The sequence below is a fragment of the Mycteria americana genome, chromosome 10, assembly GCF_035582795.1.
Source record: "Mycteria americana isolate JAX WOST 10 ecotype Jacksonville Zoo and Gardens chromosome 10, USCA_MyAme_1.0, whole genome shotgun sequence".
Classification (NCBI taxonomy): Eukaryota; Metazoa; Chordata; class Aves; order Ciconiiformes; family Ciconiidae; genus Mycteria; species Mycteria americana.
The window spans coordinates 10,637,499-10,653,496 of record NC_134374.1 but is presented as its reverse complement, the minus strand read 5'-3'; the positions used below and the strand labels follow the sequence as shown (position 1 = coordinate 10,653,496).

At 60.7% G+C, this 15,998-nt stretch overlaps 1 protein-coding gene across 2 annotated transcripts in view; it reads left to right on the top strand.

Annotated features, from left to right (window-relative positions):
- The first annotated feature begins 2,258 nt into the window (after window positions 1–2,258).
- Window positions 2,259–15,998, top strand: part of SLC16A2 (solute carrier family 16 member 2) — a 35,741-nt gene continuing 22,001 nt past the window's right edge. Inside the window, exons 1-2 of one of the 2 annotated variants that reach the window (XM_075512859.1) lie at window positions 2,259–2,270; window positions 2,625–2,781. In XM_075512859.1, coding sequence (XP_075368974.1) covers window positions 2,721–2,781 — 61 coding nt within the window. In that variant the 5' untranslated portion in view covers window positions 2,259–2,270; window positions 2,625–2,720. Of the gene's footprint in view, window positions 2,271–2,384; window positions 2,782–15,998 lie in introns of those variants that run through there. The other variant, XM_075512858.1, reaches the window with a different exon arrangement.

Here is a 15,998-nt window from a genome sequence, read left to right as displayed (position 1 = left end):
TGGGGTTGGATGCACCAGCGAGCAGAGCCGTCTCTGCCCGACACCGCCAGAACTTTCCAGGCCTCAGCTCCCTCCTGGTTGAAGCCTCCACCAGCGGAACCAGCCCAGCCCTTTAACCCCCCCTTCATTCAACCTCCCCAGGCGATTTCACCCCCGGGTCCCCAGCGTCGTCCAGCCCAGCCCAGAAAGCTGCAGCGACGCCTGGCACAGCCGGCACCAAAAAATGCTCCGTCGAGGCGCGTGTAGCCAACATCCAGGAGAGATGCTGCTCCGTGGGGTTTGTGTCTGGCTCAAGGTCCATAGTAATATTAACCCCCCCACTTTCCACTCTGCAAGAGCCTTCTGCAGCTCCGGAGGGGAGAAGTCTCCGTGAGATGGTGTGTGCTACGGCAAAGGGCTCTCCCACCTCTCCCTCCGCTGTTTTTAATCCAGCCCCAGCTTTGCTGCTGCGGGGAATTAGCATTTTGGGGGGCAGCTCCCCAGCGCACAGCCCGGGATACCCCAAACGCCTTCCCTCTCAGATCGCTGGGGTTTAACAAAATAAAATCAGCAGGCCAGCAACCTCAGCCAGCCTTATGGCGAAGTGGTTATTAAAATTCAGCGTGGCGGCTCCTCGTGTCGGCAGAGGGCAGTGGAAGATGCTCCCAAACCTCCCAAGCTTCCCCTGGCCGCGCTGCGGAGATGGGGATCCGGGGAGGAGACTCCACCAGAGAGGAAGAGAAATAAAAATGCAGTTCCTCCAGCAGCGAGGCTGACCTGAGCGCAGCGTTACCACCGAGCCCTCCGCCGGGTCGGGGGGATTTGGGCTCGTCGATCGGCGCGGCTGCGAAGCGGGAAGGCGAGGGGAGGAGGCCGCGTCTCCCACCGTCGCGGCCCTCCGGCTCGGGTCTCGCCAACGCACACGCAGGCTGCTGGGAGCCAGGGAGAACCACCGCTCGTCCCTTGGGTGGGAGGAAGCGGATGGCGATGGAGCAGTCCCAGAGCTGGCAGCGATTTGCAGCCAGGAGCAGGCAGGCGGGCAGGCCGAGGAGAGGTTGTTCTGGCGGTAGCAACGTCCCAGAGGGTCTTCGCGAAGCCCGGCAAGCCGCAGCACGTAGGCAGACGCGTTCCCACCCCGCAGCCCGCCTGCCCGCGGCTGGGTGCTGCTCTCCGGCAGCGGGAGAAGCGGGGAGACGGTGCTGGCAGTGCGGCCCTGCCTGCCGCCTCCCTGCCGGCTCCGCACCCTGCCCGCCTGCCTCGCCAGGCGTTTGTAATTAATACCCCTGGAGGTAAAGAAAGAGCAGCGCGAGGTTGGGATGTATTATTTTACTCTGATAGGAATCTGACACTGACACAGCCATTAGGGTAAAGAAAGAATAATAACTTAGACTTGGCATATATCGAAGCGTAAATACCTCCAGCGTGTGAAAAGACAGGCTTTAATATATTGGTGGGTTTGTAATTATTTATTGAAAGAAGAGAAAAGGCAGAGCTTATTGCAAGACAAGACAGAGGCGAGAGAGCAGCTCCCCGCCGGGTTTGTATCGCCACCTCCAGCCCTCCCGTCCCGTCCCGCTCGGCGAACCCCAGTGCCGAGGCGCCGTGGGGTGACCCTCGGCCCCGGGGAACACCCCGCCGCGGGGACCAAGTCGCGGGCTCCTCGCCCCGCACCTGGCGCGGCTCTGGCTTGGCGTTGCGAAAGCGCTCTCAGAAGCCCTCGGGGCGGGGGATGCCGGCGAGCCCAGCAGCCCACCGGCAAGCCCGGCATGACATGGAATAAATCCCCTCGCCGGGGCTGCGTTGGCCGCCCGCTCGGCCTGCGCCCGCTGCTTCGTTTACCTCGGCCGGGCCGGGGCGGGGAGCGGAGCAGCGGCAGCCGCCCGCCGCGGCCATCCAGAGCCCCCCTCGCTCCCCCCGCCGCAGCCTCCCCCCCCCGCGGGATGCTCCCGCCGCCGGGGCCCGCAGCGCGGGGCCGAGACCCTCCCGGGCCCGGGGGGCAGCGGCGGCCCCCGCGCCCCGGCCGGGCCCCGCGGGGGCGGTGCTGGCGGCGGCCCGCCCCGGGGCTGCGCCCGCCGCAGGATGCGGCGGCGGCGGGGGCGGCGCGGCGGGCGACGCGGGGCCGCGGCCGGGCCCGGGGCCGCCTCTGAGCCCGGCGGGCAGGCGGCGAGCGCGGCCGACGGCGGGGAAGCGGCGCCCGGGGCCGGCCGGGCCCGGGCGGGGGGGGGCGCGGCGGCGGCGGCGGCAGCGGCGGCAGCGGCGGGGGGGGGGCGGGCGGGCGGCCCCCGCCGCAGGTAGGGAGCCGGGGAGCGAGCGGCGCGATGGAGGAGGAGGAGGAGGATGGAGGCGGCGGAGGGGAGGCGGGGAGTGAGGCTGCGGCAGGAGGGGGCGGGCGGGGGGGCCGGCCGGGGGGGGCGGCGGGCATGTGGGACCGGCTGCGGGGCAGTCGGGCGGCGGGCGGCGGCCGGAGCGCGGCCGCGATGGCGCAGCGCGGCGAGAAGGGGCCGGCGGCGGGCGAGGGCGAGGGCGAGGGCGAGCCGCGGGCCGGGAGCGGGGCCGGGGCCGGGGCCGGGAGCGGGGCCGGGGCCGGGGCCGGGGCCGGGGCCGAGGCCGAGCGGGGGCCGAGCGGGACCGCCGCGCCCTTCCAGCCCCCCGAGGGCGGCTTCGGCTGGGTGGTGGTCTTCGCCGCCGCCTGGTGCAACGGCTCCATCTTCGGCATCCACAACTCCTTCGGGATCCTCTACATGATGCTGCAGAGCGACCTGGGCGAGGGGGAGAAGGACCCCGCGCTGGAGTTCAAAACAGGTACGGGCTCCCCGGCCCCTTTTCCCGGGCCGCCGCTCGGGGCTCGCGGGGGCGGAGCTGTCAGCCCCGCCGAGCCGCCCGGGCCGGGGGAGCGGCGGGGCGGCGGGGAAGGAGCGGCGGCTCGGCCGGCGCTGCCTCCCGGAGCACGGCGAGGAGGTGGCGGGGCTGGGAGCTCCTTCTCGGATGCGTTGAACCGCGGTTGCTCCCTGCCCCCTCCATCCTCGTAGTCGTGGCTATATTTATCTCCGACAGCATCGTGTGTTCTAAGCTCCTGTGTACTCAATTAAAAGTAATTAATCTGAAAAGCGTGCCCTTAGCTTGTCCTGCCTGGTGTGTTTTGGAGTAAGGAGAGCAACGCTGGTGAATCAGCTGGTGTGCGCCAGCCACCCCCTCTATTTTTTATTACTATCGTTGTTTTGTTACGGGTATTTCAAGCTGTACGTCTGTCTGCCTTATCTGCCGGATCGCGCTCAGGGCTGGCTGCGGGAGAGCATCTGCCTCGCCGACACGCTTCCTCCAAGTTGTATCCATTCAGCGGGAAAGCCTGCGTAGGGCAGGTCTGGCAGCGCCTGCACGGTCGCACCGAGGGCGGTGCGGGGTCTCGGGTAGTTAACATCCTTTAGCGGCAAGACCCACAAACCGCACCCGGTTGTGTGTTTTGGTAGGACCTACAGGCTCAGCCAGGATCGAGGCCGCGTTGTGTTAACGCGGAGAAGGGACGTTGCTTGCTGCAAAGACCCCGCTGTTTAAGTAGACTTGGCGGAGGGACCCCAGCTTGCCAGGCTGGCGGTCCCAGCAGGTCTGTGACAGGCACCAGCGTCGGGAGGCCCAGCCTCGTCCCAGGTCTCGGTATCCTCCCCGAGAAGGTCCTACCCATCCCCACGATGGACGCCCATGGCCCACCTTGCTTTTATCTGGCGGGTAGAGACAAGCACTTGGCATTGAGGGAAACTGCTTGTGGTGGTGTCCTGACTCTGGGCGGGACGTGGGCAGCGGTCAGAGACCGAAGCGGGAGTGTGCTGCGGAGAGAGGCAGTGCTGGGGGGCGCGTGAGGACCCGAAAGTCTTATTTTGGGGACCAGCGTTGCCCGCGTTCCCTCCGCTCAGCTGACGCGTGACTGGTGATCGCGGCAGTGAGCGCGCCAGGATGAAATCCATTACGAGATACGCTGCATCTACAGACCACGAATTAACTCCGCGATACTGTTACCGGAGAAACGATGCGATCGTGTAATTATGGGCAGTAACAGAGTGCCGCAGAGAGCTGTGGACGTGTGGCCGGTTGTAATTAGGGTGATTGATGGGCTCTGGGAGCGAGCGTGTGTGTGTGTGATCCCCAGGAAGCTCATCGCGTAGCTCTCTGTTTCCTGCTCCCTGTGATCGTATCTAGAAAGCCTAAGGCAGAGCTCTAAAGGTAGAAGCGGTAACAAAAGAAATTAAATGCTGCGAGTTCTGGTGGTTTAAAGGCTCCATGCCCAAGACGGAGGTTGTAGGAGTCAGCATCTGCCTCTTGCTCCCGAGATCTATTTATTTACGGCTATGACCACACGGAGGCCTCCAAAAAGAAAGGCGAGTGGGTGTGCGAGGTGAACCCCGGCTCGGTAATTAACTTGGGTGACGGATATATGCATTTTGGCCCGGGTGGTTAACGAAGAGGCCGTTAACGACCCCTGCGCTGTGCGACGCGCCGGCTGAGTGCCGCCTCTGCGCTCGGAGGTTGCGGCGCAGGGGCTCCGGCGGCGGCGGGGAGAGGTGGCGGCGGCGGGGAGAGGTGGCAGCGACGGAGCCCGTCTGCCGCGGGGGAGCGCGGTACCTCGGGGGCTGCAGCTGCACCGTCTGGGGCCGAGGGCAGTGGGGTGCAGCGTGGGGCCCCCCTCCAGCCCTTCCTCCCTCGCTCCCACCCCTCCCCGCTCAGGGTTGCATAATTTCCCCGCGGCGCTCGTTTGCGTGCAAACATAATCAGGAAAATATTGTAGCTCCTTTCCAAGCGCTAAGTGATATGGCTTTCCTGAAAAGACCGGTGCTGTCTGTTTGTCCTCTGACGTCGGTCTGCTCCTGCCGGCTGCAAGCAACACCCGGACCCCAGGGTCCCCCCTCGTCCCCCGCCAACCGGGAGCAGCTTGGGGGGACGAGGACCTGCTCCCCGCTCCATCGCCGGCGTTCGGCACGGCCGTGGGCACATCGCTTAGCCTTTTGGCTCTGCTCTTAAATCTCCTCTCTGTTCTCGGGCAGGTGGGTTTGTATCAAAGAGGGCGTTTGGAGGCAAAATGAGGAGGAATGTTGTAAGCTGGTCAGGCATCCCTTTAAAAATAGGGTTATGTTTATGCTAAAGCGGGTACTAGTCTGCACTAAACAATAGCTGCCCTAGCACACGGCTATAATTATCAAGGTTTATTTCTTGTTTGCATTGGTCACGTTTTCTCGCGTTTGATCTTGAGAAACGCAGGATCCGCGGAGTTCAGATTTGGGGTCAGGCTTTGAAAACAAACCCTCTCGCAACAATGCATTGAATGCATAGGCTCCTTTGTTTAAAGAAATATACTGCGCCGCGTATGTCAACAAGCAGCAGCCGGGCTGAGGCAGGCTGGCTGCCGGGACCACCGCGTGCCCCTTCGCGGCGGGAAGCCAGAGCCGGGACTTTTGCAAGGCACACTCTGTGCTTTCGGGTTTGTTTTCTTTCGGGGGGAGCGGAGGGCTGGGGGGGGATCGCTGAGGCTGGAATAAAAAAAAAATAATATACTTGTGAGCACTCAGCCAGGAAAAAAAATATCGCTCTCCTCTGCTGGAGAGGTGTTGAGTGATGCTTGAAAGCGTTTGCTGGGGGATGAATGGTGGCGTTTCCCTCCGGTCGTACAACGCTTGCTCCGGTGCCGAGGGATCCGCGGGGCACGGCCGCTCCGGTGCCGGCCCCGCCAGGCGCGGGCTGCCGCTGAGCCGCGGGACAGATGAGCCATCCTGGCGTGCTCGTCTTCGCCAGCTCCAAAAGCCAATTTGAGTGGCAGAGCAGTCCTGGTAAGTATTAACTGAGTGTTGACCCTCTTAAATCGATGTCTGCTCTGCCGCTGCTTGGATGACCTCCCAACCTCGGGAGAGGTGAGCGCAAGGGGAGCCTGTCGCCGGCCAGGGCTCTGCCCTCAGCCGAGGAGGTCCCGCTTGCCCCCAGGCCACCCGAGGGTCCTGGCGGGGTGCTCCGGCTACCCGGGGAGAGCCGGGAGGGCCGCGCTTCTCGGTGCGTCTTGTCCCTCCAAACACATCCTTGGAGGAGGCTGCCGGAGCGCCCCGTGCCCGGGGAGACCGGGCGGGTGCGTGGACCGTAGCCCTGGGCTTATCCTATGTCATTGTGCCCGTGAGGCCAAGGCGTAGCTGATGTCAGCCAAGGCGTAGCTGATGTCATCTTTATACCTGAATTCCCATCTGTTTTGGGGGGGAATTTCTTTGTGAGCACTGATTTCACAGCCGTAGGACAGGTGAGCTTAGCTGGAAAAGGCAATTTCCTCCAACATCGTAATGGAGGCTTGGTAAGAAAGAGTGAGTTTGTTTCTTGGAGGAAATAAAGCGTTTCAGTGCTAACAGTCATAGTGAAAGAGCGGGAGGAGAAGCCGTGGACAACTCTGTTGGGCTGAAGAAGAGTCCCAGGGTGGGTGAGCGTGGCTGGAGCACTAGGAGCTGGGAAGGGAAACCCCAAGGAGAGCGTAAATCGCAAGAGGTAATTCTTGGAAATGGTCCCAGCTAAATTTCAGCAATACTCCACGGCCTGGCCGAGACCGAATAGGGGCGGCTGCCACGAAACTGCATTTTATTTAGCGGGCTGCGGTGAAAGACATCTACCCCAGGCGTTGGGTTTGGGCTTTGGGAAGGCTGAGTGCACTCTTACCGACACTCTTAAATACAAATTACCAACCGGTAATATAGCTGAGACCTGTGATGGGTGTCCTTGCCCACTGCTGGCACCCGGGAGGCTTCTGTCTCCTGAAGGTGACACTGTGCTTGTCACCTTCTTACCCAAATCTGCAGGATTTGGTGCTTTTATTAATTGCCAGGGAGCTGCACTGGCCCCATTTCACAGATGCTTTGGCTGAGGGCACTCTGGACCTCGGCGTTCCTGGGGGCTTCCCCACGGCCATCCGGGTTTCCAGCATTTCCTAACCCCACAGGGGCATCCACTGTCATGAACAATATTTCCATAGCCTGGATGGGGATGTAAATCCAGCAAAAAAAAGGCAAGAAAAAAAAAGCCTTTTATCACCCAGCCCTTCTAGCTGGAGAGTACAAAAGGCACCACGGAGCTTTCCCAGCTTTACTGGGGACTTCTCGCGGCGGGATGCCGGCGTGCCAGCACCGGGCTCTGCCCCGGCTCAGCTCCCACCGTTTTGGGAGACGGAGCTTGTGATTGCAGGGAAACGGGGGCGAATTTTGGAGGAACCGGCTTTTCATCTCTCGAGCTGAGTGCAAGGTGCCGCGTGAGATAAAGCAGCCTGAAAAGCAAACAAAACACGGTCGCGTCATTAAACCTGGTTCTTGAGGCCGTCAGTAGTGATTAAGGTTATTAGGAGGCTGGAGCGCTGTTTCTAAGGGAGATTCTTCTTTTTAAAGACTGCAGGGGCCTTCTCAGCCATCACGCTTGCCATTTTAGTGGTTTTTAATGGATTTCCTTTTGGGGGGAAATCCAGGAGGTTGACAAGTCCCCCTTTAATCCCCTTAAAAACCTTCAGTAGCTGGAAGCCGACCATCAGCCGGGGCGGTTGACGTCCAGCACCTTAAAATAGACCTAACCCATCAGGTTGGGCGAAACCCCGTAGCCGGAAGGCACCGCTGACCTCGGCGCTGGCAGCGCCCGATGGGTCGGCTGCGCATAGCTCGTGCAGGCGTTGTCACGCGCCTCCCGCCTCGTGTCCCCGGGGCAGCTCCTCTGCCTCCCTCCCTCCTTAGCCCACGCGTTTATGGATGCGTCCATCCACGGGGCTCATGCCGCTCGTGGGGCAGCACCCATGGGTGCCCTGTCCCACCATGCAGGTGGTGGGAGGAGCCGTCTTCCCAAAAATCAGACGGCGGGATGGAGACCACCGGCCCGGGTGGACGTGGACCCGGACGCATCCCCCGTGGCCACGGTGCTATATTCTAAATTCTTAGCCAGCAGGAAGGAATCAAGATTCTCAGACTTGCTTTTTGATGCATAATATTTAGATAAATATGTATTATTTAAAATAGGAACAAAATTTCATATATCCCAGCTCTGACAATGTCTTTACCTGCTACCTAACTGTCTAAACAATTTATTTCACATCATATTGTTCAACAGATGATAGAGGAAAACTTAAACAAGAATGTGCTATAGCTAAATCCCTGAAGCCAAAATTGCAGTCGCTTTTCTGCACGGTAGCGGCAGTCAACTTTCAAGTAAGACAATATTTGGGGAAGGAGGAATAAGCTGGGTTTCCACCATCCCAAGGCTGCCAGCCCACTGGCACCGGCAGGGCCGAGCGCTGTGGGGTTGGCAGTGCCCTGGTTGCTTTGGGAAGTCCCTGGTCCCAGTCCGCAGCCGGGTTTGGTATCCTGGTTTGGTATCCAGGGAAATGCCTGCCGGAGGCATGGGTGACAGTAAACAAGCCCCGCTCCCGCCGCGCTAACGGGGAGCTAATCCCGTTGGGACGGTGGCACCGGTACCCGCTGTGCCCAGGGGGGATTTGGATCACTCGGCAGCATCTTGATATAGGGCCCGGGTAACCTTTTGCTTTTTTATCCCGGTGACTCCTTGGGACCTCCGCCAAAGCAGCGCGGCGTGCGTGCCAGCAGCGGAGTGACAGTGCGGCTGGGCGAAGCGACGGGCGGGCTGACGGGGACCTCAGCGGCATTTGGGCCAGTGCCACGTGCGCTCGCTGTCGCCCACCGCCCCCCACGTGGGCTCCCAAAGCAGTCTCCCCTTGCTGGAAACAGCTGAGGCTTCGCTCCGGCTCCGTAATTGGGGTTTTGCCCACTTTTGGCTGGCGTCCGGGTGCCGTAGGGAATTTTCTGGCACGTCACCAAGTAGCTCCGTCTCTCCCACTCACTTTTTTTGGGACGATGACCCCTCAGGGGTTTCCTATGAGCCGGGCAGGGCATGGAGGAGGATGCCAGCATTTCCCGACCGGGACAGTGGCCGTGCACCCACCTCTTGCAGCCAGCGGTTTCCCTGGGGAATCGCTTTTCCCTGGCTTTCCGCAACCACGAGCCCGTGTGTCCATGGCATAACCATACCTGCTCTGGCATATGGGGGGGGGACAAGGGGACTGGGCCCCCCCGTATGCCGATATAACACGCGTGAAAAACGCTGCTGCGCCCATTACAGCAGGGATTTGTTGGGTTTTTTTCTTCCTCGAAGGATTGATTATTCCCTAGTGCAAGGGAAGGAGATGCTGCCTGTTGGCATTCATCCTTGGGGAAAAAAGCTTGGCGGAGGGGCCTGTGCCGGGCCGGGCAGGGCGCCGGGGGCCCTGCCCGGTTCTCGCGCTGGGGCATTGCCCGTGCTGGCCGTGGGAGCTCGGTTCACTCCGGGCTCTTTCCGTTCATCCACCCCGAGACAGTTGGGGCGGTTGCAAAACCCACATGACGTGTGCTGGGAATTGCTGCAACACGCTCGCAGGTGCGAGCCATTCCGATCTCTCCCAGGCACCTCGTACAACAGGTCCTGCCAGCTGCCGGGGCAGGCGGGACGCGGGGCTGCCCGCAGCACCCTGCCTGCACCGCCGCCTGCCCGCGGCACGGACTGCAGGCAGCAAAGCTCCTGCCGCCGCTTCATCCTCCGTCAAGCACGCCCTGCGGGGCAGGGGTGCAGCCGGGGAGGGTGGCGCAACCCCAGGTTCGCTTAGCACATTTTCAGGGTTTTTTTTTCCCCCCCCTTGCTCTTTTATTTGCAGACCCCTAAAAAATCACCTGATGCAAGAGCTCCCCCCCACCCCCAGCACATCCCTCGAGAGCCGGAGCGGGACGAAGCACGGGGGAAAGCCCTCTGGAAGGGCTGCCAGGTCGCAGCCCTGTGCCCATGGCGGGTTGCTTTGCTGCGGCTCGTCTCGGGCACGCCTAGCAGCCGTGCTGTGCCGTGCCGTGCCGTGCCGTGCCGTGCCGCCTGCTGCCCTCCGTGCGAGGAGCAGCTCGGGGTGCTCCGAGCAACCTCCTGGGCTCGCGTGGGACCAGCAAGAGGATGACGGTGGGGTGCTGGCAGCTCGGCCCCGTCGCCCCTTTGCCCCTTTGCTTTGCACACCCCAGGGGAGCTCCAGCCTGGAGATATCCCGTCCCTGCATCCCGCAGGGCGCAGACGGAAGGGCATTGCCCCGCACCGCTGTCATATAAGCTCCTGGCACTGTGTCTCGGTGCAGGCACCTCGGCGCGAGATGGAGAGGGGATTTTGGGGTCGGTGCTGCCGGCAGCGTGGCTTTGAGAGCATCTGGTCTCCAGAACCCTACGGTGGAGGAGGCAAGCTCACCGGACCCTGTTTCTCCCCATCTTTGGGGGTTTTTTTGGCTATGGGTTTGGATTTAGCAGCTCAGCGATGGCTTTTAGCTTGCTTTCCCTGATGCAGAGCAGGGAGCAGGGCTGCAGCCAGCCTTCCCGGGGCTGACTTGCTGGGGTTCACCCCAGGCGAGTGCCGGGGCCCTTCTCGGGGAGGAGAAGCAACCCTCCCACAGCGCCTGCAGTGAAGGAACCTGCTTTGAGCACCCACGCATCGCCCCGTCCCCGGGGAGCAGCTGGGACGGGGACCCCCAGGGCACGCAGCCCCCACCGCCCTGCCCGGCGGCATCCCCGAAAGCCCCTTTCTTGGCCCTCTCGCGTCAGGCACCAAAACAAGACTTTTGTTTCAAGCTCTTGGCCTTAATCTGTCCACCCGCAGATCCTGTGCGTAAAAGGGAGATGAAATCCTTCCCTCTCGGGGGGACGTTGCGCGAGCGGGTGTGTCGGTGCTTGCCAAGGAGTCAGGCGTTTCAGCCGGAGGGTTTGCGCAAACCCCGCGCGGAGCAGCGGGAGCTCGCTTAATAAAGCTGGAGCTTGCCGAGGTGGAAATCAAATCTTAATGGCGGCTCCTTAACGTGAGGGTTGTGCCTCCTGTGCACCGTCTGAATTGGGTCCGATGGAAAAAAAAAAAACCATCTGTGATTGAAGATTGACGGTAATTACATAATGGGTATGCACCAGATGATGCCCAGACAAGCTCCTTCCTGGGATTTCCCAACTTTTGGAGTGTTTAACTTTGCAATCATCCTAAAGTGCTTCTACCATGGTGGGGGGGGGGGGGGGGGGTAATTATTGATATTACGGCAGCACCCAGTGTGATTGCAGGAGGCTCAGCAGCGGCACCGTGGCCGCTGGAGCCGGGCTTGTGGGCGAGCCTGCCTCCTCTAACAGCCGGGGCAGCTCTGGGGCACGGTCGGGCACTAGAGGTGGATCTTCCCTTTCCATACCCAGCATTGCGACGGCAAAAAAGAACAAAAAAAATACGAGAGAAAAGCTGCTTTTTGGGTCTGTCGGCGAAGCGAGCGGGGCGGCCGGGGCCGCACGCTTGCTCCGTGGCCGGCCAGTGGCGAAGAGGCAACATCAAGATGTTCTTGATGGCGGGCCAGTTATTAATCCATGTGTTTTAGCAAAACCCAGTTTATTTCGTAAGGTTTGTATAAGCAATGGAAGCGGGGAGCACTGGGGGTGAGGGGAGCTTGTCTGGGATTAAACTCGCCTGAAAGCCAAGCACGCCAAGCTCGCGAGCCCGGGGAGAGCTTAATTAAAGTCAAAGGAGAAGCGTTTCCAAGAAAATAATACGGGGTATTTAAACGGGATATTTTTGTTCTAGGCCCAGAATGTCTCCTTTCCCTCTTCGGTGTCAGCTTTAATAAAACAAAATGAGATCTCCAAGAAAAACAAATTGGAGCTCTTAAAAGGCGCTGCGGAGATAAAAATCAGTAACACTGTTGCTGGTAACACCTTGGGTTATTAAAACGGAAAGAATGCTAACGATGTGATTTGCATCGGCCTTTCTTGTGGCTTCGCCCGGGCGGGAGCCCGCTCGCCCTGGGAGGGGGGCGCGGGCACGGCGCAGCCCTGGTGCCCCTCACCGTGGCCTCTGGGCTGGGGCGGGGGTGCGGGGAGCAGGTGGCTTCGCTGGCCAGGCGGATTGGGGCGTATTTGGGAAACGGTCACGCGGGCGGGATTTTGGAGGGCTTTCTTTTTCTTTCCTAAGGCCGGTGCATACCGCTCTGCTGAAAGCTGGCGGGGTCAGGAGCGGCGCTGAGGTCAAATACTAAAAGGCTTAAAAAAATGGCAAGAATCAGGATTCAGGGCACGCCAGGCTTAAAAAACCAAATTAAATCAGGGCTGATCTTGTTGGAAAGGATGCCGTAGCCCACCAGAGCTCGTTCGGAGGTGACAAATGTGTGGATGAAAGTCCCAAACTGGATTTTTTATGGCCTGAGAGCTGCTGGGTGTGGCTTTGCTCAGCACGCTGAGATGCTGGGCTGGGGAACTGGGGTCGCCTCCTCTAAAACCAGTGCCCCGATCCGGCTGGTACGGCTGAGCGTGCCGAACCCCGTACTGAAGGGCTGCTCCCCGGGATGCTGAAGCAGGGATGCGGGTAGGGCCGGGGAGCAGCTGGTGACGTGGTTTTGCGCTTCGGTCCCTCGACCATCCGCTTCTACCTTCCCGCAGGAAGAGTGGATTAAAAGCTGCCCCTTTTTTTTGCCACGTGCTTCCATCCTGGCCGGAGCTGACCGTCGCCTGGTCGGAAGCTGGCGGAGACCACCGGTGCCTTCCCTGGGTACCGCCTCGGGTCTGTGGGGACGGAAGCGGGGTGCTGACCCAGGTTCGGGGCGAGGAAGCCCAGCGCTGCCGCGGGGTCCTGTCTGTCCGTCTGTCTGCCAAGCAGGAGGATGCTTTTGGACAGGGTGGCTTTCAAATGACCGATGTGATGCCGTCCACCCCGTCAACCCAACCCGCCCCTGCCTGCCAGTGGGACCGGGGTGCAGAGGCCAGCTCCTGCCTCGCTGCCGTGCCCGGCTCCATCTGATAAGGCAATTATAGCTTTATCACTTCATTGCAGAGTACAATAATAGCAGAGCGTTATTGAGGTAGGATGTTGCCAATGGGTGAATATCGGCAGCGTTGGGTTTTTGGTTTTGGTTTTGTTTTGTTTTTCTTTTTTCAAAATAAACTTGGCGGGGCCTCGGTGCTGCTGGAGGTGTGAAGTCTTCACGGGGCTCCTCCTGCCCGTACCCCACCACATCCCCTGCCCACGGGGAAATTCAGCCTCAAATAAAAGCCGTGCCAACCGCCCCGATGCCAGGGAAGCTCGCCTGCAGTCGGTGAGAAACCAGCCTGGGAGGGGAGAGGGTGAGGACCTACAGGGATGTTGTCGACCACTTTCTGGACGGCTTTTCCCTTGCACCTTGGGAATGTGGTTTCCATCCTTTGCAGGTTTTTCCCGTCCTGCTTGGCAGGTTGCGGTGTGCGTGCTCGCCGCGGCACGCGGGCATCGGGCTGATGCTGGGTAGCCGGATGCCTTCGGGAGGGAGAGCCGGGTGTGCATCCTAAAGCCCTTGCACGAGGCTTTTCGGTGTCGCGTGTGAAATGCTCGACCGGTGGCCCTGCGCTGAGACGAACGAAGGAAAATTTCGTATTTGGCAACTCTTTCCCAGCCTGCTGGGGCTGGTGTGCGAGAGCTGAGTGGGGCATCGAGGCCGATACCCGGAGCTCTGCTTGTCTCCGACCCACGGGGGCCCGGTTTTCCACTGTCCCCATGGAACCCTGCGCCTGTCGAGGTGGCTGGCATCGGGATTCGGGGCATTTCCCTGCCCAGACTGTCCTGGCTGGGGATTTTCTGCCTTGAAAACGGGGATTTTCGAGACCCGTATTGGTGCAGGGTGGGTTTCTCACCAAGAAGCGAAGTTTTGCCTTGCTCGTCCTGGCGTCTGCAGGGCAAGGTGAGAAAAACTCGGGACGTCTGGGGCTGAGGGATGGAGTCTCAGGCTTTTAGCTGGGAGAACCTGGCCCTCGGGATCTGCCTTTTGGGAGAGGGCCTTTATTAAGGGAGATTCATAGAAAATCAAACGTATTGCCCAAAGCTAAGAAATCATGGCAGATTTTTGTTTTTAAGCTATTAAACTCTGCCCTGCTTCAGTTCATCAACCAAAGCGTGAACCACAGAGCCCGGGAGTGGAGGTACTTCAGGTCCTGGTTTGACCTCTGTGGCTGGCTGTTAACCCTCGCTGGCCCATCCTAAACTACACCCGGAGATAAGATTAGCCCCAGTCTGGATTTCGGAGCTTGTTTCCCTCCCTCGGGACAACATCCCCCCCCCCCCCAGCTGCAGCCTCCCCCCCCGGTTTGTGCCCCACTGGCCTCATAAAACAAAACACGCTGCAGAAAAAAGCAGAAAGCGGTTTTTACAGCAGGGTGGTGGAGAGTTTTTCTGCTCCGTGAGGGTGGTTGCTTCGATTTTTATTGCGGAACGAAGAGGGAAGGAGGTAAAAAAAACAATCCAAAAGCCGCTGGGAAGATGATGCCAGGCGGAGCAGCACGAAAAGCAGCATCTTTGGGGGTTTTAATGCTTCCTCTGCTTCCGAAGCGGGAATTAGCTATTGCCAAATGTCGGGCATTGCCAGGTGATGTTGGCCACACGCTGGCACTTTTTGCAGCAGATAGCCCTTTCTTTTCTCACTCGGGCCACCCGGCTACGCCGGGGCAAAGCTCAGGCTTCGTCTGAGCATTTGAATTTGGGGAGACGATGAGGAGCCGAAAGAGCAGAATGCCAGGGCCGGTGTGCAAGCGGCAGGTTGTTGGCTGGTTTCCCCATTAGTCAGGGCTGGTGACGAGTCAATCTCCTTTTCCATTTTCTTATGAATGAATCAGTTTTGGCTCAGCCCGATGGTCAGACTGGTTAAGCGAGAAGCAGCTGGTATTAGGCTCATTAGCAATGGAGACAGAAGCGAGCCTCTCCCCAGCTTTGCAAATGCCGCACGATCCCCAGCCGGCCTGCAGCCGCCGTCTTGGTCCCTGGTGGGACTGGCAGCAGCACGGGAGCCCCCCGAGCCCGGGCTGGGGGAGGCGGTTGGCTTCTCCATCACCCCATTCCCTTAAACCTCCGTGCCCTTCCCGGCTCCTCGACACACCGAAGCTTCGTGGCCAGGTCAAACCAAGTGGTGGATGCAAACGGGGATCTGCATCCCGTTCTTTCTGCTGTCCTAGCGCATCTGTCCTCGGTCAGTGCCGCAGCACAGATTTTTTTTTGGGGGGGGGGGGAATTTCAGCTTCAAGTCGCCTGCGGTTGCTGCTCAGCTGCGGCCAGGGAGCACGGCTCGGCCGCGTTTGCTGCTCCAGTCCTCGGGTGGCCCCAGTTCAGAGTTGCTCCTCGGCCAGAAGCAAGGGCTTGGCATTTTGCTGCGACTTCGGCTGTAGCAGTTGGGATTTGCGAGCCCTTCCTGCCCGGGGCAGGGACCCGGGGCAAGGGTACGCAGGCAGCAGCGAGCTGCGGGTCCGCCCCGTGGCTGCAGACCCCGTGGTGCGGATTGACCCTGGTCTCGCCGGTCTTTCCTCCGTTGCTGGCACGCAGCACGCACGCTTGGCCCCGCGGTGGCATTCGGCACCCCCGCCCCGCTCTGCCCATCCGTAATGCCACCGCCGTGCACGTGCACCAGCTCGCCACGGCCGGGCAGAGCTTGGGAAGGGAGAGCCCCGTGTGGGGGTATCTGAGGGTGCCTCAGTAACCAGACCGTCCCCAGCGCTGGCACAGAGAGCTGCTGGGCTGGTGTCCTCCAGCCCATCTCCACCGTCCGGTGCTGGGGCGAGCGGCGGCGTTAGATCCACCCCACGCTCGGGGCTTTGCGACCCGGGGCTGCCCGTGGCCCCTCGCATCCCTCCTTACCCCAAAATCCCAGGGGGCTTCAGCTCTACACCGCTGAAGCCGCATGGCCCCTGCTCTTGCCTTTGCCCCCGGGCGTGGGTGGGCTTCGTGGGAGAAACCGGAGCTCGGCCGCTTGAAAACAAGCCCGGGGACTGCGGCGTGTGTTACCTACAGCAATCCCGCGCCTGGCACCTGCGGAAACACGGTGATTTTGATTCCTGCCCCTACCCCAAAACGCAGTATTTCCGTGGGGAGGAAGAGGAGGCTCCCTGGCCACGGAGGTAGGATGTACGGCTTTTAAACCCGATCGCAGCAGGACCAAAACTTACCCAGTAACTGATAGAAACCTTCATTAACCTGCC